At 40.2% G+C, this 25,150-nt stretch overlaps 1 protein-coding gene across 1 annotated transcript in view; it reads right to left on the reverse strand.

Moving 5' to 3' along the window:
• The window catches only part of RTN2 (reticulon 2), a 355,692-nt gene that overhangs the window by 221,098 nt on the left and 109,444 nt on the right, over window positions 1-25,150 (reverse strand). Inside the window, exon 4 of the mRNA XM_053689756.1 lies at window positions 16,897-16,956. Within this exon, the coding sequence (XP_053545731.1) occupies window positions 16,897-16,956 (60 nt within the window). The remainder of the gene's footprint in view (window positions 1-16,896; window positions 16,957-25,150) is intronic.

Raw genomic sequence — 25,150 nt, forward strand, 5'->3', positions numbered from 1 at the left:
TGCTGAATTTAAGGAATTTGTTTGTGTTTTCGCTCTCCTCACTTATACAGAAACTTGTATCTCTCTCCTTTATTGTGAGTATAAATCGGGACTTCCTCTTTGAAAAGCTAACTAAAATAAGCTGTATATTCTACAACAATTGTACTAACAAGCTCTTGGGAATATTCCTAAACTTTTGTTTGCATTGATTACCTGCCTAGCGTCATTTCACCGCTAACAGCCTGGTTCAGCTCTCCCTCGGCTTCAGATTGCTGCTACCGCAGCTGTTCAGTCTCACTGCTCTCTTTCAGTGTTAAGCCGGAACTACTTCCTGTGTTTGCGGTCACGCCGCCCGCTCTACTCACTCTCACTCTAACCGGCAACGGAGCATAACGTCCTCCTCAATCCTCCTGGATCCGGACCAAGTCTCCAAGTAAAGCAAATATTATTAATCGTAAGTACCGGTCTTACAATAATTTCCCAAAAACCTCCTGATATGTAAATTAATTAAGTCTCTGGTTAATTTGTGTACACATTGGTATTTCCAGTAATAGCGATCTTATTACTTGCTCCTTAGTACTTTTTCTCTATATCTTGTTTTTGTAACAATTGTTGCTATTAACTAGTGTATTGCCAAAAGTGATTATTTTACCACTATTTATATAAACACTTCTCAACACTGTTTATATATTAACCGCTTGCTTCACAATCTGATTTATTCAGTATTATTTCAGAGTTGAATTAAGCTACAAAAAACATAAGTACAAAACATATTCTTATTTTTTAATTGATTATGTTTCCTTGTATCTTTCTGCAAAAATAGATCCACTACTGATAATTAGCATTACATATTACCAAGCCTCTATGGATCCTACAGATATCACAACACACATGCAAAACCTTTCACAGAGAGTTGACCAATTAGGCCAAGGTCTAAGGGAGTTACAGATACAAAACGAAACATTGAGAACAGTAATTAAAGATACAGTAACTGCAAAATCTACTACTGCAGACTCACATTCAGAACCCATTGTTAGCCCTCCTGACAAGTTCTATGGGGACAGATCTCAATTCCGAAGTTTTACAAACTTTTATTATTTACTATTTGATTTAAAACCCAGGTCCTATTGTAATGATAGACAAAAGGTTCTCACTGTCATTTCTTTCTTGCGTGCTGAACCAAGAGCCTGGGCAAATACCTTTTATGAAACGAATGACCCCATCCTAAATTCGTTAGACTCCTTTTTTGCAGCCATGGCAAATTTGTATGATGATCCCCAAAAACAACTGACCGCTGAAAATAACCTACGTACATTAAAGCAATTAAAAAGGCCAGTAGAGGAGTACATTTCCGATTTTAAAAGATGGGCAATGGATAGTGAATGGAACAATATAAGTTTAAAAAATCAGTTCCGATTAGGCTTGTCTGAAGCTTTGAAAGACGAGTTCGCAAGAACAGAACTCCCAGAAACTTTAGAAAACCTTATGTCACTCTCAATATCAATTGATAGGAGATTAAGAGAGAGAAGAAAAGCGAGGGGCATAGTAGATATACCTAAACATAAACCATACATACCCACACAAAAACCCTCAGAAGAAGCAATGGATATTGGTGCTGTCAGAGGACCACTTTCACCAGAAGAAAAGGCCAGAAGGAAGCTACACAATCTATGTCTGTATTGCGGATCAAAAGCACATGGACTGAAAGACTGCCCAAATCTCTTGAAGAATAAAAGAGGTAAAATACAACAGAATTATTCTATGTTCAACTCACAAATTGCTACTTCACATTACTGTTGTCTTTCTGTTATTTTACAGTGGGACCACCATCAGACTAAAGTACTAGCCATAATTGATTCTGGGCATCTGGTGCTTTCATTGATTGTTCTGTTGTTAACATGAATAAAATACCCACTATGAAAAATCTTCTCCTGTTGTTTTGCAGGTTTTTGATGGCACTTCCTCAACATATGGTCCAATCACCACACTACTATACTAGTTGTTGTGGACCATTTCACGAAGATGGCACATTTTGTTCCTACTCCTAAATTACCATCAGCCTCTTTAACTGCTCAATTATTCCTCACCAATGTCGTAAAATTACATGGACTCCCTAAATGAATTACAACTGACAGAGGATCCCAATTTACTTCCAGGTTCTGGAAGGAATTGTGTTTTACTCTAGGGATCACAAGGAAGCTATCCTCCGCATACCACCCACAATCCAATGGCCAGACAGAAAGGGTCAATCAAATACTTGAGCAATATTTGAGAGCTTATTGTTCTCACTAACAAGACTCTTGGTTTGATTACCTACCTTCTGCCGAGTTTACATACAATAACACAATCAACTCATCTACCAAGTACACCCCCTTTTATGCAAACTATGGATTCAATCCGGCCTTTCATTCATTCTCAAATCATTCAACCAACTCAGCTTCTGTTCAGGAACTCACTAACAACCTCTCACAGATTCACACCAACCTCAAAACCAATATCTCTGAAGCTCAGGGCCTACAAAAACATTATTACGATCTTAGGCATCGTAAACCACCGGAGTACAAAAAGGGCGACAAAGTTTGGCTGTCAACTAAAAATCTTCGTTTGAATGCTCCCAGTAAAAAGATGACTTCCTTATTCATCAGAAATAGTAAGAAGTGAATACAGCGCCAACAAGAGGCCAAGGGATAAAAATACTCACAGCGAGGTGCAAAAAATACTCACAGAGAGATAAAAGAAGATTATTTAATGGACCAAGTTAAAAGGCATCAGTTATAAAAGACTATATATAAAAATATGTAAAAAGCACATATAAATAAAAGTGCAGGAATATCTGACAGGGGCGGCTCAAAGGGCCAAAGCTGATAATTACAATAAAAACAGAGATAATAACAGGTGATCAGTGTGAGTGGTACATCAGAATAAGAGTGTAAACTAGTGAAACAAAGTTATCCTAAGTCAAACTAAAACAAGTACATCAAACAAAAAATCTATAAACAATATTGTTCAAAAAATAGTGTTCAAAAAATAGAAAAAATGCACTGCAGTGCAAAAAATGGGAGTTAAAAATAATTGTATAAATACGGTCAAATTGTAAGTGAGTGCAGATGATTATAACAAATGCTAGCTACTAATCCAGTGAGGTAAAGATAATATTAAATAAAATACACAATATGCAATAAAAACATAAAGAATATATTCCAAAAAAGTGTTCCAAAATGTTGATCAACAAATGTTAGTGAAGAACAAAAATAAGTCAATCAAAACCAAAAAATGGAAAAAATGGGTGATGAAAAGCAAGGTGAAAGTGAGGAAATTGATTCCTTCCAATATTAGTTACTTTAACAGATCCAAATTCCTGAGTGTGGTAGCTGAAGTAGCTGATTGGATCCTAGCACCTGTCAGCTGCTCCTATGGTATCCTAAAAAGTGTCCCTGTAAAAAAGAAATTCACAACATAGTGTATCCAATATGAGAATGAAGTAAAGATTAGAGTAATGCTTACCAATATGTCAACGCGTTTCTGCCTTCAAAACAGGGCCTTTCTCAAGACTAAAATATTGGTAATGGCAACTAGCCTTATATACAGTTTAGAAGTCATAGCCTGTATGATGGTTTAATTGATTAATTGTATTGTTTGGGCGCTAAATCCCTCCACTTCCTGTGTAACATCTAAAAGATTCCCCCATATCGCAAACCGGAAGTATGTAAATCTTACCGGATTAATTTTAGACATATCAGAATATATAGGTCATTCAAAAGCCTGTATATGGCCTTAGGTTTATCCTTTTGTTTCTTTCTCAATTGCCGGTATGTTTGTTTTGGATTACCGGTTTCAAGCCCGATATCGGAACTAACCGGAAGTGACGTAACCGTTAACGTCACTTCCGGTCCGGCGATACTAAGTAAACAAGCCGCTAACAATATTAGCATGCTGTACAATGCTAATATATGCGGCTGTCAGTTACGCCTCCCATCTAGTATATTAAATCCTTAGAGAGCCCTGGGGATGAAATTGTCAGAAAAATGCCCACCAATGTGTCGCTCAAGGGGATAAGTGTCAAGGCAATATTGGCCCCTAAACGTTATAACAATGAATAAAGGCTATGTAATCACAAACAGTGAGAATTACAAAAAACTAACACATATTTTATGTCAGTGGGACAAAGGAAACAATAAAAACAATAAAAACAAGTATTTTTGGAGAACAGATTTTAAAGTTGAAAAACTTTAAAATCTGTTCTCCAAAAATACTTGTTTTTATTGTTTCCTTTGTCCCACTGACATAAAATATGTGTTAGTTTTTTGTAATTCTCACTGTTTGTGATTACATAGCCTTTATTCATTGTTATAACGTTTAGGGGCCAATATTGCCTTGACACTTATCCCCTTGAGCGACACATTGGTGGGCATTGTTCTGACAATTTCATCCCCAGGGCTCTCTAAGGATTTAATATACTAGATGGGAGGCGTAACTGACAGCCGCATATATTAGCATTGTACAGCATGCTAATATTGTTAGCGGCTTGTTTACTTAGTATCGCCGGACCGGAAGTGACGTTAACGGTTACGTCACTTCCGGTTAGTTCCGATATCGGGCTTGAAACCGGTAAGCCAAAACAAAGATACCGGCAATTGAGAGAGAAACAAAAGGATAAACCTAAGGCCATATACAGGCTTTTGAATGACCTATATATTCTGATATGTCTAAAATTAATCCGGTAAGATTTACATACTTCCGGTTTGCCATATGGGGGAATCTTTTAGATGTTACACAGGAAGTGGAGGGATTTGGCGCCCAAACAATACAATTAATCAATTAAACCATCATACAGGCTATGACTTCTAAACTGTATATAAGGCTAGTTGCCATTACCAATATTTTAGTCTTGAGAAAGGCCCTGTTTTGAAGGCAGAAACGCGTTGACATATTGGTAAGCATTATTCTAATCTTTACTTCATTCTCATATTGGATACACTATGTTGTGAATTTCTTTTTTACAGGAACACTTTTTAGGATACCATAGGAGCAGCTGACAGGTGCTAGGATCCAATCAGCTACTTCAGCTACCACACTCAGGAATTTGGATCTGTTAAAGTAACTAACATTGGAAGGAATCAATTTCCACACTTTCACCTTGTTTTTCATCACCCATTTTTTCAATTTTTTGGTTTTGATTGACTTATTTTTGTTCTTCACTAACATTTGTTGATCAACATTTTGGAACACTTTTTTGGATTATATTCTTTATGTTTTTATTGCATATTGTGTATTTTATTTAATATTATCTTTACCTCACTGGATTAGTAGCTAGCATTTGTTATAATCATCTGCACTCACTTACAATTTGACCGTATTTATACAATTATTTTTAACTCCCATTTTTTGCACTGCAGTGCATTTTTCTATTTTTTGAACACTATTTTTTGAACATTATTGTTTGTACTATTGTTTGTAGATTTTTTGTTTGATGCACATGTTTTAGTTTGACTTAGGATAACGTTGTTTCACTAGTTTACACTCCTATTCTGGTGTACCACTCACACTGATCACCTGTTATTATCTCTGTTTTTATTGTAATTATCAGCTTTGGCCCTTTGAGCCGCCCCTTTAAGATATTCCTACACTTTTATTTATATGTGCTTTTTACATATTTTTATATATAGTCTTTTATAACTGATGCCTTTTAACTTGGTCCATTAAATAATCTTCTTTTATCTCTCTGTGAGTATTTTTTGCACCTCGCTGTGAGTATTTTTATCCCTTGGCCTCTTGGCGCTGTATTCACTTCTTACTATTTGTGCATATATTTTTTGGAGGTTGGTTAGGATCTCTGTTTGGATACAGCTTGGGGATTGCCTTAGCGCTTGTACACTACCCTTCTTCACTATTTCCTTATTCATCAGACCCTATCAAATTATTCGGATAATAACCAATAATGCTGTTACTCTGGATCTGCCACAAGAACTTCGGATTCATCTGACGTTCCACGTCTCTTTATTGAAACCTTATACTCCCATCAGGGGTACTCCATTACCTATCAATCATTCGGTTATTACTGATCAACTTGATTATGAAGTCGTGACATCTTGGACTCTAGGAAACGAGGAAGACTTCTTGAATACTTGGTACATTGGAAGGGTTACTCACATGATGAAGACTCTTGGGAACCCTCTACGAATCTTTCTGCCGATCGTCTAGTTCACCTGTTTCATAACCAACACCCTGATAGACCTTCTCCTTGAAACCCGGTGGGTTTCCTTTTGTGTGGGGGTACTGTCATGCATACACCTTTAAGGAGATCGATCACCTGTTTAACATCCTGCCTATAAAGCCTCACCTTCTCCCTAACTGATTGATTGGTAATTTGAATCCTGGCTAGGTAACACTAGCTGCTCTCTTGCCCAGCCGTTGCTGAATTTAAGGAATTTGTGTTTTCGCTCTCCTCACTTATACAGAAACTTGTATCTCTCTCCTTTATTGTGGTAATAAATCGGGACTTCCGCTTTGAAAAGCTAACTAAAATAAGCTGTATATTCTACAACAATTGTACTAACAAGCTCTTGGGAATATTCCTAAACTTTTGTTTGCATTGATTACCTGCCTAGCGTCATTTCACCGCTAACAGCCTGGTTCAGCTCTCCCTCGGCTTCAGATTGCTGCTACCGCAGCTGTTCAGTCTCACTGCTCTCTTTCAGTGTTAAGCCGGAACTACTTCCTGTGTTTGCGGTCACGCCGCCCGCTCTACTCACTCTCACTCTAACCGGCAACGGAGCATAACGTCCTCCTCAATCCTCCTGGATCCGGACCAAGTCTCCAAGTAAAGCAAATATTATTAATCGTAAGTACCGGTCTTACAATAATTTCCCAAAAACCTCCTGATATGTGAATTAATTAAGTCTCTGGTTAATTTGTGTACACATTGGTATTTCCAGTAATAGCGATCTTATTACTTGCTCCTTAGTACTTTTTCTCTATATCTTGTTTTTGTAACAATTGTTGCTATTAACTAGTGTATTGCCAAAAGTGATTATTTTACCACTATTTATATAAACACTTCTCAACACTGTTTATATATTAACCGCTTGCTTCACAATCTGATTTATTCAGTATTATTTCAGAGTTGAATTAAGCTACAAAAAACATAAGTACAAAACATATTCTTATTTTTTAATTGATTATGTTTCCTTGTATCTTTCTGCAAAAATAGATCCACTACTGATAATTAGCATTACAATACCCCGCTTTCTGATTACAGAGAGTAGGGCACCGAGAACCTTAAAAAAGATTCTTGGAGCTGTCGCTAGACCAAAAGGAAGAGCAATAAATTGGTAATGCTTGTCTAATAAAGAGAATCTCGGGAACTGATAGTGATCTGGATGAATCAGAATATGAAGATATGCATCCTGTAAGTCTATTGTGGACATATAATGTCCTTGCTAAACAAAAGGCAGAATAGTCCTTATAGTCACCATCTTGAAAGTTGGTACTCTTACATATCGATTCAAAATCTTTAAATCCAAAACTGGTCTGAATGAATTTTCCTTCTTTGGGACAATAAACAGATTTGAATAAAACCCCAGACCCTGTTCCTGAAACGGAACTGGCATTATTACCCCTGATAACTCCAGGTCTGAAACACACTTCAGGAAAGCCTGAGCCTTTACTGGGTTTGCTGGAATGTGTGAGAGAAAAAATCTTCTCACAGGCGGTCTTACTCTGAATCCTATTCTGTACCCCTGAGAGACAATACTCTGAATCCATTGATTTTGGACCAAATTGATCCAAACATCTTTGAAAAATCTTAATCTGCCCCCCACCAGCTGAGCTGAAATGAGGGCCGCACCTTCATGCAGACTTGGGGGCTGGCCTTGATCTCTTAAATGGCTTGGATATATTCCGATTTGAGGAAGGTTTCCAACTGGAAACAGATTCCTTGGGGGAAGGATTAGATTTCTGTTCCTTATTTTGTCGAAAGGAACAAAGCTGATTAGAAGCTTTAGATTTACCCTTAGGTCTTTTATCCTGAGGCAAAAAAACTCCCTTCCCCCCAGTGACAGTTGAAATAATCAAATCCAACTGAGAACCAAATAACTTATTACCTTGGAAAGAAAGAGATAGCAATCTGGACTTAGAAGTCATATCAGCATTCCAAGATTTAAGCCACAAAGCTCTTCTAGCTAAAATAGCTAAAGACAAGGATTTAACATCAATTTTGATGATATCAAAAATATCACAGATAAAAAGATTAGCATGTTGGAGTAAGCAAACAATGCTAGACAAATCAGAATCCAATTCTTGTTGCGCTAAATGTTCCAACCAAAAAGTTGATGCAGCTGCAACATCAGCAATAGAAATTGCAGGCCTGAGAAGATGACCAGCATATAAATAGGCTTTCCTTAGATAGGATTCAAGTTTTCTATCTAAAGGATCCTTAAAAGAAGTACTATCTTCCATAGGAATAGTAGTACGTTTAGCAAGAGTAGAGATAGCCCCGTCAACTTTAGGGATTTTTCCCCAAAACTCTAAAGAAACTGCTGGCAAAGGGTACAATTTTTTAAACCTTGAAGAAGGAACAAAAGAAGTACCAGGCCTATTCCATTCCTTAGAAAATATTTCTGAAATAGCATCATGAACCTTTTACGTTTATTAGAAGGCGGAATGGCAGACAAAGCCTTCTGTATAGAATCAGAAATAAACTCTTTTAAATTTACAGGTATATCTTGTGCATTAGATGTTGAGGGAACAGGAACAGGTAATGAACTACTACTGATGGATACATTTTCTGCATGTAAAAGTTTATCATGACAACTATTACAAACCACAGCTGGAGAAATAACCTCCACAAGTTTACAACAAATGCACTTAGCTTTGGTAGAACCGTTATCCGGTGGCAGAGTTCCAACAGTGATTTCTGAGACAGGATCAGATTGAGACATCTTGCAAATGTAAGAGAAAAAAACAACAACATATAAAGAAAAATTATCAATTTCCTTATATGGCAGTTTCAGGAATAGGAAAAAAATGCAAACAGCATAGCCCTCTGACATAGAGAAAAGGCAAGAGGCATGTAAGAATAGGGTCTTAAATAATGAAAATATTTGGTGCCAAGTATGACGCACGGCACAAACAGAAAGATATTTTTTGGCGCCAAAAATGTCCGGAAATTACACACTCGCGTCACAGAAGACGCAACCTTGTGAAGGACTCAGCGTCAACTAAGATGCTGGAAATGACGAAATCGCGTCAACAAACGTAACTTCGCGCCAAAAAAATCTCTCGCCAAAAATGACGCAATAAAGTTTAGCATTTTGCTCCCTTGCGAGCCTAATTCTGCCCGCAAAATTAAAAGATAGTCAATTTGAAAAAGACTACACCCCTGGTAAGAAATAAATTTTTCCTAAAAAAAAAACACATTTCCCAGATATGAAACTGACAGTCTGCAAAAGGAAATATACTGAAAACCTGAATCATGGCAAATATAAGTACAATACATATATTTAGAACTTTATAAAATACATAAAGTGCCAAACCATAGCTGAGAGTGTCTTAAGTAATGAAAACATACTTACCTGAAGACACCCATCCACATATAGCAGATAGCCAAACCAGTACTAAAACAGTTCTTTAGTAGAGGTAATGGTATATGAGAGTATATCGTCGATCTGAAAAGGGAGGTATGAGATGAATCTCTACGACCGATAACAGAGAACCTATGAAATAGATCCCCCGTGAGGAAAACCATTACATTCAATAGGTGATACTCCCTTCACATCCCTCTGACATTCACTGTAGCCTGAGAGGAATTGGGCTTCAAAATGCTGAGAAGCGCATATCAGCAAAGTTTGTAAAACTGAATTATGGGTGTGGTGAGGGGTGTATTTATAGGCATTTTGAGGTTTGGGAAACGTTGCCCCTCCTGGTAGGATTGTATATCCTATACGTCACTAGCTCATGGACTCTTGCCAATTACATGAAAGAAAGAAATATATATATATATATATATATATATATATATATATGATGTATATGTATATATGAATGTATGTAGATGTATGTATACAGATAAATGAAAAATATGGAGATTGATGTATATATAAATTATCTCCCTATGTTCAAACCCATATGCCCAACTTTAAAGGACAATGCACAAATAATAAGACATAAAGACATGAATACTTATTTAAATATATTTGGTAAATTTATGAAGTCTAACTCACAAGTTAGATAAATGAATATGTGTATATCTGTGTGTATGTATATATATATATATATATATATATATATATATACTGTATATATGTATGTGTGTATATATATATATATTTATGTGTATATATATATATATATATATGTATATAGTTCACTTTTATAGCATAACTCACCATCGCCATCTTGTGGTGAATTAGTAAAAGTACAACCAGCTATACTTAACATTGGTTGAATTACTCCCAAAAGTTAATAAGCATCCATCCAATCACAGCACTACAGATCCTCACACATCTGTGAATGGCTGTTAGAGATTAGGGCGGAGTTATAGTTCAGGATAAATTGGATCACTGAGCATTCACAGGACACTCTGGGTTGCATAAAAGTGAGGGCAAAGTGCTGTCCAATTGTCCCCTGAAATAGAATTTTGAATCCTGGTTGTACCCATCTCATATTTTTGATATCCTTGGAACCTTTTTGCCTATTTTTCCTGTGGATTAAGAGATTTTGTTGGACCGAATGCAGAGAAAACACAGAGCTTGACTAGTGATTACCCAGGGCTTGGAGGAGCAAACATTTGGGGAAGTATAAAAAGTCTTTAATTATATTTAAGCAGTTGTTGCATTTAAGGTCCTTATTAAGATTTGTATTAGATGATTATAGGCACCATTTTTACATGTACTTACCCCCATAGACGGGGTCAGCTACCAATATCAGACACTATCTGTTACAGATAGCGTTCACTTAATTCAGTTTATTGTAAGAAAAACCCTGGTGTTGTGTTTGAGTATATTTTATTTTAGTAGTTTTATATTCCCTAAAGTTAAGACTTGTTGAGGCATTAGAGAGGTTTTTATGCATTTCTTTGGCTGTAGATATACATTCTGAATCTGACTGATTGCGTTGTATTATTGAGTTACCAAAACATAATTTTAATGATAATATTGGCTAAGATTGTATTAAACAACCGTCGTTAGTAACACGTGTTGCATAATTGGTTCATGCTGATTTAATTTTACCTTGTTATAGACGTCACTGTTAGATTTATACCCATAGGATCAAAGCAAAGTGTAGTAGCATATTTTATTTCATATTGTATCAGAGAGTTTGCTTTGTGTATAATTAAATGGTATATCGCTTGTTAATATCTTGTGTAATGTATAATAAATCTGTATATATTTTTCCTAACTGAATCCTCTTTACTCCACAAGTATAATTTGCTGTGTTTAAAAAGATATAACCTGATTAGAACTACAGAAAAATAATACAGATATATTGGAGGTTACCGCTGAGATAGTTTTAATTATATCTGTAACCTTATATAAAATATATAACACGTTGGAGGTTACTGCAGAGATTGTTATATATTTTAGATTACAATATTAAATATGACTATCATGAGAAGAGCACCATGAAATATAAGTTTTCCAAACCTTGTGGTAAATTTTCCTTGAAGCAGGCTTGCAAGCCTGAATCATAGTGTTAATCACAGAGTCAGAGAAACCTCTATGACTGAGGACTAAACATTCAATTTCCATGCCATTAAGTTTAGAGATTTGAGATCTGGATAGAAGAATGGACCTTGAGATAGAAGGTCTGGCCTTAGAGGAAGAGACCAAGGCGGCCAACTGGACATTCGGACAAGGGCCCATATTTATCAAGCTCCGTACGGAGCTTGAAGGGCTGTGTTTTTGGCGAATCTTCAGACTCGCCAGAAACACAAGTTATGAAGTAGCGGTCTAAAGACCGTTGCTCCATAACCCTGTCCGACTGCTCTGAGCAGGCGGACAGGAATCGCCGGAAATCAACCCGATCGAGTATGATCGGGTTGATTGACACCTCCCTGCTGGTGGCCTGAGCTGCTGGTGCAATGTTAAATGCGGAGAGCGTATTGCTCTCCGCATTTAGCGAGGTCTTGCGGACCTGATCCGCACTGTCAGATCAGGTCCGCAAGACCTTTGATTAATAGAAGCCAAGGTCTGCATACCAAATCTTGCGAGGCCACTCTGGGGCTATCAGAAACACATAATATTGTTCTATTATGATCTTTGAGATCACTCTTAGAAGTAGAACCAAAGGGGGGAAAATGTAAGCAGGTTGGTAGAGCATCTAACATTTCCGCCTGAGAATCCCTGGACCTTGAGAGGTACCTGGGAAGTTTCTTGTTCAAATAAGAGGCCATCAGATCTATCTCTGGGAGGGCCCACATTTGTACAATTCGATAGAACACATCTGGGTGGAATGACTACTCCCCAGGATGTAGAGATTGACAGCTGAGATGATCGGCTTCCCAGTCGTCTACACCTGGGATATGAATCGCAGTGATAAGACAGGAATTGGATTCCGCCCAAGAAAGTATTTGGGATACTTCCTTCATAGCTAGGTAACTGCGAGTCCCCCCTTGATGATTGACATCTGCCACTGTTGTGACATTGTCTGTCTGAAACGACTGTAACGTTACAAATAAAGTGCCTTCCATAGCTGAGAGTGTCCTGTAAAAAAGATATATACTTACCATAAGACACCCATCCACATATAGCAGACAGCCAAACCAATACTGAAACAAATCAGCAGAGGTAATGGTAGAGAAGTATATAGCAGACAGCTAAACCAGTACTGAAACATATCAGCAGAGGTAATGGTACAAGAGTATATAGCAGACAGCTAAACCAGTACTGAAACGTATCAGCAGAGGTAATGGTACATGAGTATATAGCAGACAGCTAAACCAGTACTGAAACATATCAGCAGAGGTAATGGTACAAGAGTATATGGCAGACAGCTAAACCAGTACTGAAACGTATCAGCAGAGGTAATGGTACAAGAGTATATAGCAGACAGCTAAACCTGTACTGAAACATATCAGCAGAGGTAATGGTACATGAGTATATAGCAGACAGCTAAACCAGTACTGAAACATATCAGCAGAGGTAATGGTACAAGAGTATATAGCAGACAGCTAAACCTGTACTGAAACATATCAGCAGAGGTAATGGTACAAGAGTATATAGCAGACAGCTAAACCTGTACTGAAACATATCAGCAGAGGTAATGGTACAAGAGTATATAGCAGACAGCTAAACCAGTACTGAAACATATCAGCAGAGGTAATGGTACAAGAGTATATAGCAGACAGCTAAAGCAGTACTGAAACATATCAGCAGAGGTAATGGTAGTGGAGTATATAGCAAACAGCTAAACCAGTACTGAAACAAATCAGCAGAGGTAATGGTACAAGAGTATATAGCAGACAGCTAAACCAGTACTGAAACATATCAGCAGAGGTAATGGTAGAGGAGTATATAGCAGACAGCTAAACCAGTACTGAAACATATCAGCAGAGGTAATGGTACAAGAGTATATAGCAGACAGCTAAACCAGTACTAAAACATATCAGCAGAGGTAATGGTACAAGAGTATATAGCAGACAGCTAAACCAGTACTGAAACATATCAGCAGAGGTAGTGGTACAAGAGTATATAGCAGACAGCCAAACCAGTACTAAAACAAATCAGCAGAGGTAATGGTAGAGAAGTATATAGCATACAGCTAAACCAGTACTGAAACGTATCAGCAGAGGTAATGGTACAAGAGTATATAGCATACAGCCAAACCAGTACTGAAACATATCAGCAGAGGTAATGGTATAGGAGTATATAGCATACAGCCAAACCAGTACTGAAACGTATCAGCAGAGGTAATGGTAGAGAAGTATATAGCATACAGCCAAACCAGTACTGAAACATATCAGCAGAGGTAATGGTAGAGAAGTATATAGCAGACAGCTAAACCAGTACTGAAACAAATCAACAGAGGTAATGGTAGAGAAGTATATAGCAGACAGCTAAACCAGTACTGAAACATATCAGCAGAGGTAATGGTAGAGGAGTATATAGCAGACAGCTAAACCAGTACTGAAACGTATCAGCAGAGGAAATGGTACAAGAGTATATAGCAGACAGCTAAACCAGTACTGAAACATATCAGCAGAGGTAATGGTAGAGGAGTATATAGCAGACAGCTAAACCAGTACTGAAACGTATCAGCAGAGGTAATGGTAGAGGAGTATATAGCAGACAGCTAAACCAGTACTGAAACATATCAGCAGAGGTAATGGTAGAGAAGTATATAGCAGACAGCTAAACCAGTACTGAAACATATCAGCAGAGGTAATGGTACAAGAGTATATAGCAGACAGCTAAAGCAGTACTGAAACATATCAGCAGAGGTAATGGTAGAGAAGTATATAGCAGACAGCTAAACCAGTACTGAAACATATCAGCAGAGGTAATAGTACAAGAGTATATAGCAGACAGCTAAACCAGTACTGAAACATATCAGCAGAGGTAATGGTACAAGAGTATATAGCAGGTAGCTAAACCAGTACTGAAACATATCAGCAGAGGTAATGGTACAAGAGTATATAGCAGACAGCTAAACCAGTACTGAAACATATCAGCAGAGGTAATGGTAGAGGAGTATATAGCAGACAGCTAAACCAGTACTGAAACATATCAGCAGAGGTAATGGTAGAGAAGTATATAGCAGACAGCTAAACCAGTACTGAAACGTATCAGCAGAGGTAATGGTACAAGAGTATATAGCAGACAGCTAAACCAGTACTGAAACATATCAGCAGAGGTAATGGTACAGGAGTATATAGCAGGTAGCTAAACCAGTACTGAAACATATCAGCAGAGGTAATGGTACAAGAGTATATAGCAGACAGCTAAACCAGTACTGAAACATATCAGCAGAGGTAATGGTACAGGAGTATATAGCAGGTAGCTAAACCAGTACTGAAACATATCAGCAGAGGTAATGGTACAAGAGTATATAGCAGACAGCTAAACCAGTACTGAAACATATCAGCAGAGGTAATGGTACAAGAGTATATAGCAGACAGCTAAACCAGTACTGAAACGTATCAGCAGAGGTAATGGTACAAGAGTATATAGCAGACAGCTAAACCAGTACTGAAACGTATCAGCAGAGGTAATGGTACAAGAGTATATAGCAGACAGCTAAACCAGTACTAAAACTTATCAGCAGAGGTAATGGTACAAGAGTATATAGCAGACAGCTAAACCAGTACTGAAACATATCAGCAGAGGTAATGGTAGAGGAGTATATAGCAGACAGCTAAACCAGTACTGAAACATATCAGCAGGGGTAATGGTACAAGAGTATATAGCAGACAGCTAAACCAGTACTGAAACGTATCAGCAGAGGTAATGGTACAACAGTATATAGCAGACAGCTAAACCAGTACTGAAACATATCAGCAGAAGTAATGGTACAGGAGTATATAGCAGACAGCTAAACCAGTACTAAAACAAATCAGCAGAGGTAATGGTAGAGAAGTCTGTCGATCTGTAAAGGGAAGCAGCAGATTAATCCCTGCAACTGAATTTACAGAGAACCTTATGAATAGATTTCCCTTAGGTGAAAACATCAGGCAATACTCCCTTCACGTCCCTCAGACAAACACTGCACTTACATAGAAACTGGGCTTCAATATGCTTAGAAGCTCCTTTCACTGAAGAATCAAGCACATAATGTGTCACCCCCTCCTAAGGAGGCAACGTTTTTAAAACTGAGGTATAAGTGAGGTGGGAGGTATATTTATAAGCGTTTGAGGTTTGGGAAACTTTGCCTCCTCCTGATAGGAATGCCCAGAGGCAGAAATTGTTTCCACTTTCTGCAATGAGATTTTTTAAGTGAAACATTTTCTGAAGATCATTTACAATTTTTAAGTTAAGCAGTTACACTAAAGCACCAGTAATGTATATCCCATCACTAATAAGCTTGTAGGCTCTTGCCACCTACATGAAAGAAACAAATATTACTGCTGCAATCTACTTCTAAATGGCGTTCCAAAGCACCGCCTCTCCCCTCTCTAATCTATCATGAATGCTTCAGCTAGACTCATCCGCCTAAGTTGCCGATCTACATCAGCTTCTCATCTCTGCCAGTCTCTACACTGGCTCCCCATACACCCAGAATACAATTTGAAGTATTAACCCTAACTTATAAAGCACTCAACAGCCTCACTTACAACTATCTTTCCTCTCTCATCTCCAAATACTCCCCAACCCATCCTCTTTGATCAACCTCTGACCTACGTCTCTCCACTCCTGTTATCTCTATGTCCCTCTCTCGCCTCCAAGACTTCTCACGTGCTGCCCTCTGGAACTCTCTATCTCCTCCATCTCTCATACTAACCAAAATAATTCTTGAAGTGCCTGACTTACTGCTGCAACTACAACCCATGTGAAAAGCTACCCCAAACCTTGTGTCTCTGCACCCTCAACCTGTAGACTGTAAGCTCTGGAGCAGGGCCCTCTTCCTCCTTTACTAGATTTGTTTAGCTTGTTATGTTTTGTATCTTATCACAAATCCTTGTTATTGTATACCCCTATGATGATGATAATAATAATAGGATGATGTTTAGTGACAAGTGAAGGACCTTAACAGACCTTGGTGCAAGAGATACAAACACTATTGCTGCCTCACAGGGCCACAAGACTTAAGGTAAAGAGGCAGCTCAGAGGATACTAGGATAAAGATTGGGCAGTGAGGTACCAGTGTGCCACAGCATGAGTAATAAAATCATTAGCACAATGTGCTAACTGATAAACATTTTGGTCATAGGAATGGGGGAAGTTCTCTTGGCTCACCTAACCTTGGTTAGGGGCGTTCTCTTACCTTTCAAAGACCACTGCCAGGAGTCTTCATCTGTCATGGCATAAACTCTGAGTCCTACAGCTGAGAAAGTCAAATATAAATAGGATTAAGCCTAATATAAGGTCCCACACATGCAGAGCACTTAAACCGTTATAGCTCCTGGCTACTTCTAATCACCAACCAAGCAAAAAGTATGTATCCAGCACAAATATCCCCAAAGTGTGCAAAAGCTGTGAGGTGTAAACTGCCAAACACTAAAGATAATGTCAAATATAAACAGGATTAAGCCTAATATAAGGTCCCACACATGCAGAGCACTTAAACCGTTATAGCTCCTGGCTACTTCTAATCACCAACCAAGCAAAAAGTATGTATCCAGCACAAATATCCCCAAAGTGTGCAAAAGCTGTGAGGTGTAAACTGCCAAACACTAAAGATAATGTCAAATATAAACAGGATTAAGCCTAATATAAGGTCCCACACATGCAGAGCACTTAAACCGTTATAGCTCCTGGCTACTTCTAATCACCAACCAAGCAAAAAGTATGTATCCAGCACAAATATCCCCAAAGTGTGCAAAAGCTGTGAGGTGTAAACTGCCAAACACTAAAGATAATGTCAAATATAAACAGGATTAAGCCTAATATAAGGTCCCACACATGCAGAGCACTTAAACCGTTATAGCTCCTGGCTACTTCTAATCACCAACCAAGCAAAAAGTATGTATCCAGCACAAATATCCCCAAAGTGTGCAAAAGCTGTGAGGTGTAAACTGCCAAACACTAAAGATAATGTCAAATATAAACAGGATTAAGCCTAATATAAGGTCCCACACATGCAGAGCACTTAAACCGTTATAGCTCCTGGCTACTTCTAATCACCAGATGGAGCTGATAGAGACACATGTTTTAGCATATGATGGACAACCACGAGAATAGCACAGAAGACTAAGGATAGGTGTGGTGGTGCTGTCTATTTAAACAGCTCCTGGTTACTTCTAATTGTGGTGACATATAGCTTACAGATTTTATACCTGGGAAATTCATATAGCTGGTTTTAAAATCCCTTAAGATTAACCTTTGTGTCTTAGCTAGGTGTTTTAAAAACTCTCCCATTAACCTTATAGGCCAAACCATTTTGAATTGAGATATAAAATTTGGAAACAGTCTCTCTATAGCGCTCTCTTCTTTCTTCTCCTGCTACTGCTGAAAGATTTCTGATTTTGGACAACACAAGAAAAGACACATTAGAGAATTTGGCTAAGTATTCCTGGGATAAAATCCTGTGATTATTATAGCAGTGTTGAACAAATTGTGGTTGTGGTAGTTGAACTGTAATAATTATTTGGACTGTTTTGCTGAAAAATATATGTATACATATCTGTAAATATATTCCTCTAATTACAACATATATTGATTCTTAATAAATTCTTTGGAAACAATGGAGACCTTTTTATAGTGTTTATTTAAGAACTTAGTTGTAATGTATTCTGTCAGTATTTAACAACTCAGTTGTAATGGTTTAGTGGTTATATATAAAAATCCAGATACAATAACCACCACACTAATTAAAAGATGGAGCTGATAGAAAAACAAGTTTAGCATAGGATGGGCACAACTAATAATGGCACAATAGACCATAGGAGTGGTGCAGTGTTGCGATCATAGGCACAACTGAGAATGGCACAAAAGACTATAGGAGGGGTGCGGTGTTACTGTCATGTGCACAACTGAGAATGGCACAGAAGACTATAGGAGGGGTGCGGTGTTACTGTCATGTGCACAACTGAGAATGGCACAGAAGACTATAGGAGGGGTGCGGTGTTACTGTCATGTGCACAACTGAGAATGGCACAGAAGACTATAGGAGGGGTGCGGTGTTACTGTCATGAGTACAACTGAGAATGACACAGAAGACTATAGGAGGGGTGCGGTGTTACTGTCATGTGCACAACTGAGAATGACACAGAAGACTATAGGTGTAGTGTTACTGTCATGTGCACAACTGAGAATGACACAGAAGACTATAGGAGGGGTGCGGTGTTATTGTCATGTGCACAACTGAGAATGGCACAGAAGACTATAGGAGGGGTGCGGTGTTACTGTCATGTGCACAACTGAGAATGGCAAAGAAGACTATAGGTGTGGTGCGGTGTTATTGTCATGTGCACAACTGAGAATGGCACAGAAGACTATAGGAGGGGTGCGGTGTTACTGTCATGTGCACAACTGAGAATGACACAGAAGACTATAGGAGTGGTGCGGTGTTACTGTCATGTGCACAACTGAGAATGACACAGAAGACTATAGGAGGGGTGCGGTGTTACTGTCATGAGCACAACTGAGAATGACACAGAAGACTATAGGAGTGGTGCGGTGTTACTGTCATGTGCACAACTGAGAATGGCACAGAAGACTATAGGAGTGGTGCGGTGTTACTGTCATGTGCACAACTGAGAATGACACAGAAGACTATAGGAGGGGTGCGGTGTTACTGTCATGAGCACAACTGAGAATGACACAGAAGACTATAGGAGGGGTGCGGTGTTACTGTCATGTGCACAACTGAGAATGGCACAGAAGACTATAGGTGTAGTGTTACTGTCATGTGCACAACTGAGAATGGCACAGAAGACTATAGGTGTGGTGCGGTGTTACTGTCATGTGCACAACTGAGAATGGCACAGAAGACTATAGGTGTGGTGCGGTGTTACTGTCATGTGCACAACTGAGAATGACACAGAAGACTATAGGAGGGGTGCGGTGTTACTGTCATGTGCACAACTGAGAATGGCACAGAAGACTATAGGAGGGGTGCGGTGTTACTGTCATGTGCACAACTGAGAATGACACAGAAGACTATAGGAGTGGTGCGGTGTTACTGTCATGTGCACAACTGAGAATGGCACAGAAGACTATAGGTGTGGTGCGGTGTTACTGTCATGTGCACAACTGAGAATGACACAGAAGACTATAGGAGTGGTGCGGTGTTACTGTCATGTGCACAACTGAGAATGACACAGAAGACTATAGGAGGGGTGCGGTGTTACTGTCATGTGCACAACTGAGAATGACACAGAAGACTATAGGAGGGGTGCGGTAATACTGTCATGAGCACAACTGAAAATGGCACAGAAGACTATAGGAGGGGTGCGGTGTTACTGTCATGTGCACAACTGAGAATGACACAGAAGACTATAGGAGTGGTGCGGTGCTACTGTCATGTGCACAACTGAGAATGACACAGAAGACTATAGGAGTGGTGCGGTGTTATTGTCATGTGCACAACTGAGAATAACACAGAAGAATATAGGAGTGGTGCGGTGTTACTGTCATGTGCACAACTGAGAATGGCACAGAAGACTATAGGAGTGGTGCGGTGTTACTGTCATGTGCACAAATGAGAATGACACAGAAGACTATAGGTGTGGTGCGGTGTTACTGTCATGTGCACAACTGAGAATAACACAGAAGAATATAGGAGGGGTGCGGTGTTACTGTCATGTGCACAACTGAGAATGACACAGAAGACTATAGGAGGGGTGCGGTGTTACTGTCATGTGCACAACTGAGAATGACACAGAAGACTATAGGAGTGGTGCGGTGTTACTGTCATGTGCACAACTGAGAATAACACAGAAGAATATAAGAGTGGTGCGGTGTTACTGTCATGTGCACAACTGAGAATAACACAGAAGACTATAGGAGTGGTGCGGTGTTACTGTCATGTGCACAACTGAGAATGACACAGAAGACTATAGGTGTGGTGCGGTGTTACTGTCATGTGCACAACTGAGAATGGCACAGAAGACTATAGGTGTGGTGCGGAGTTACTGTCATGTGCACAACTGAGAATGACACAGAAGACTATAGGTGTGGTGCGGTGTTACTGTCATGTGCACAACTGAGAATGGCACAGAAGACTATAGGAGTGGTGCAATGTTACTGTCATGTGCACACCTGAGAATGGCACAGAAGACTATAGGAGGGGTGCGGTGTTACTGTCATGAGCACACCTGAGAATGGCACAGAAGACTATAGGAGTGGTGCGGTGTTACTGTCATGTGCACAACTGAGAATGACACAGAAGACTATAGGTGTAGTGTTACTGTCATGTGCACAACTGAGAATGACACAGAAGACTATAGGTGTAGTGTTACTGTCATGTGCACAACTGAGAATGGCACAGAAGACTATAGGAGGGGTGCGGTGTTACTGTCATGTGCACAACTGAGAATAACACAGAAGACTATAGGTGTGGTGCGGTGTTACTGTCATGTGCACAACTGAGAATGGCACAGAAGACTATAGGAGTGGTGCGGTGTTACTGTCATGTGCACAACTGAGAATGACACAGAAGACTATAGGTGTGGTGCAGTGTTACTGTCATGTGCACAACTGAGAATGGCACAGAAGACTATAGGAGTGGTGCGGTGCTACTGTCATGTGCACAACTGAGAATGACACAGAAGACTATAGGAGTGGTGCGGTGTTACTGTCATGTGCACAACTGAGAATAACACAGAAGACTATAGGAGGGGTGCGGTGTTACTGTCATGTGCACAACTGAGAATGGCACAGAAGACTATAGGAGGGGTGCGGTGTTACTGTCATGTGTACAACTGAGAATGGCACAGAAGACTATAGGAGTGGTGCGGTGTTACTGTCATGTGCACAACTGAGAATGGCACAGAAGACTATAGGAGGGGTGCAGTGTTACTGTCATGTGCACAACTGAGAATGGCACAGAAGACTATAGGAGTGGTGCGGTGTTACTGTCATGTGCACAACTGAGAATAACACAGAAGACTATAGGAGGGGTGCGGTGTTACTGTCATGTGCACAACAGGGAATGGCACAGAAGACTATAGGAGGGGTGCGGTGTTACTGTCATGTGCACAACTGAGAATGGCACAGAAGTCTATAGGAGGGGTGCGGTGTTACTGTCATGTGCACAACTGAGAATAGCACAGAAGACTATAGGAGGGGTGTGGTGTTACTGTCATGTGCACAACTGAGAATAGCACAGAAGACTATAGGAGTGGTGCGGTGTTATTGTCATGTGCACAACTGAGAATAACACAGAAGACTATAGGAGGGGTGCGGTGTTACTGTCATGTGCACAACTGAGAATGACACAGAAGACTATAGGAGGGGTGCGGTGTTACTGTCATGTGCACAACTGAGAATAGCACAGAAGACTATAGGAGTGGTGCGGTGTTATTGTCATGTGCACAACTGAGAATGACACAGAAGACTATAGGAGTGGTGCGGTGTTACTGTCATGTGCACAACTGAGAATGACACAGAAGACTATAGGTGTGGTGCGGTGTTACTGTCATGTGCACAACTGAGAATGACACAGAAGACTATAGGTGTGGTGCGGTGTTACTGTCATGTGCACAACTGAGAATAACACAGAAGACTATAGGAGGGGTGCGGTGTTACTGTCATGTGCACAACTGAGAATGGCACAGAAGACTATAGGAGTGGTGCGGTGTTACTGTCATGTGCACAACTGAGAATGACACAGAAGACTATAGGTGTGGTGCGGTGTTACTGTCATGTGCACAACTGAGAATAGCACAGAAGACTATAGGAGTGGTGCGGTGCTACTGTCATGTGCACAACTGAGAATGACACAGAAGACTATAGGAGTGGTGCAGTGTTACTGTCATGTGCACAACTGAGAATGACACAGAAGACTATAGGAGTGGTGCGGTGTTATTGTCATGTGCACAACTGAGAATGACACAGAAGACTATAGGAGTGGTGCGGTGTTATTGTCATGTGCACAACTGAGAATGACACAGAAGACTATAGGTGTAGTGTTACTGTCATGTGCACAACTGAGAATGGCACAGAAGACTATAGGTGTGGTGCGGTGTTACTGTCATGTGCACAACTGAGAATGGCACAGAAGACTATAGGAGGGGTGCGGTGTTACTGTCATGTGCACAACTGAGAATGACACAGAAGACTATAGGAGTGGTGCGGTGTTACTGTCATGTGCACAACTGAGAATGACACAGAAGACTATAGGAGTGGTGCGGTGTTACTGTCATGTGCACAACTGAGAATAACACAGAAGACTATAGGAGTGGTGCGGTGTTACTGTCATGTGCACAACTGAGAATGACACAGAAGACTATAGGAGTGGTGCGGTGTTACTGTCATGTGCACAACTGAGAATGACACAGAAGACTATAGGTGTGGTGCGGTGTTACTGTCATGTGCACAACTGAGAATGACACAGAAGACTATAGGAGTGGTGCGGTGTTACTGTCATGTGCACAACTGAGAATAACACAGAAGACTATAGGAGTGGTGCGGTGTTACTGTCATGTGCACAACTGAGAATGACACAGAAGACTATAGGTGTGGTGCGGTGTTACTGTCATGTGCACAACTGAGAATGACACAGAAGACTATAGGAGGGGTGCGGTGTTACTGTCATGTGCACAACTGAGAATAACACAGAAGACTATAGGAGGGGTGCGGTGTTACTGTCATGTGCACAACTGAGAATAACACAGAAGACTATAGGAGGGGTGCGGTGTTACTGTCATGTGCACAACTGAGAATGGCACAGAAGACTATAGGAGGGGTGCGGTGTTATTGTCATGTGCACAACTGAGAATGGCACAGAAGACTATAGGAGTGGTGCAATGTTACTGTCATGTGCACAACTGAGAATGACACAGAAGACTATAGGAGGGGTGCGGTGTTATTGTCATGTGCACAACTGAGAATGACACAGAAGACTATAGGTGTAGTGTTACTGTCATGTGCACAACTGAGAATGGCACAGAAGACTATAGGTGTGGTGCGGTGTTACTGTCATGTGCACAACTGAGAATAGCACAGAAGACTATAGGAGTGGTGCGGTGTTACTGTCATGTGCACAACTGAGAATAGCACAGAAGACTATAGGAGTGGTGCGGTGTTACTGTCATGTGCACAACTGAGAATGGCACAGAAGACTATAGGAGGGGTGCAGTGTTACTGTCATGTGCACAACTGAGAATGACACAGAAGACTATAGGAGGGGTGCGGTGTTACTGTCATGAGCACAACTGAGAATGGCACAGAAGACTATAGGAGGGGTGCGGTGTTACTGTCATGTGCACAACTGAGAATAGCACAGAAGACTATAGGAGTGGTGCGGTGTTACTGTCATGTACACAACTGAGAATAACACAGAAGACTATAGGAGGGGTGCGGTGTTATTGTCATGTGCACAACTGAGAATGACACAGAAGACTATAGGAGGGGTGCGGTGTTACTGTCATGTGCACAACTGAGAATGGCACAGAAGACTATAGGAGGGGTGCGGTGTTACTGTCATGTGCACAACTGAGAATAACACAGAAGACTATAGGTGTGGTGTGGTGTTACTGTCATGTGCACAACTGAGAATGGCACAGAAGACTATAGGAGGGGTGCGGTGTTACTGTCATGAGCACAACTGAGAATGGCACAGAAGACTATAGGAGGGGTGCGGTGTTACTGTCATGTGCACAACTGAGAATGACACAGAAGACTATAGGAGTGGTGTGGTGTTACTGTCATGTGCACAACTGAGAATGGCACAGAAGACTATAGGAGTGGTGCGGTGTTACTGTCATGTGCACAACTGAGAATGGCACAGAAGACTATAGGAGTGGTGCGGTGTTACTGTCATGTGCACAACTGAGAATGGCACAGAAGACTATAGGAGTGGTGCGGTGTTACTGTCATGTGCACAACTGAGAATGACACAGAAGACTATAGGAGTGGTGCGGTGCTACTGTCATGTGCACAACTGAGAATGACACAGAAGACTATAGGAGTGGTGCGGTGTTACTGTCATGTGCACAACTGAGAATAACACAGAAGACTATAGGAGTGGTGCGGTGTTACTGTCATGTGCACAACTGAGAATGGCACAGAAGACTATAGGAGTGGTGCGGTGTTACTGTCATGTGCACAACTGAGAATAACACAGAAGACTATAGGAGGGGTGCGGTGTTACTGTCATGTGCACAACAGGGAATGGCACAGAAGACTATAGGAGGGGTGCGGTGTTACTGTCATGTGCACAACTGAGAATGGCACAGAAGACTATAGGAGGGGTGCGGTGTTACTGTCATGAGCACAACTGAGAATGGCACAGAAGACTATAGGAGGGGTGCGGTGTTACTGTCATGTGCACAACTGAGAATGGCACAGAAGACTATAGGAGGGGTGCGGTGTTACTGTCATGTGCACACCTGAGAATGGCACAGAAGACTATA

The sequence above is a fragment of the Bombina bombina genome, chromosome 7 (genome assembly GCF_027579735.1).
Source record: "Bombina bombina isolate aBomBom1 chromosome 7, aBomBom1.pri, whole genome shotgun sequence".
Taxonomy (NCBI): domain Eukaryota; kingdom Metazoa; phylum Chordata; class Amphibia; order Anura; family Bombinatoridae; genus Bombina; species Bombina bombina.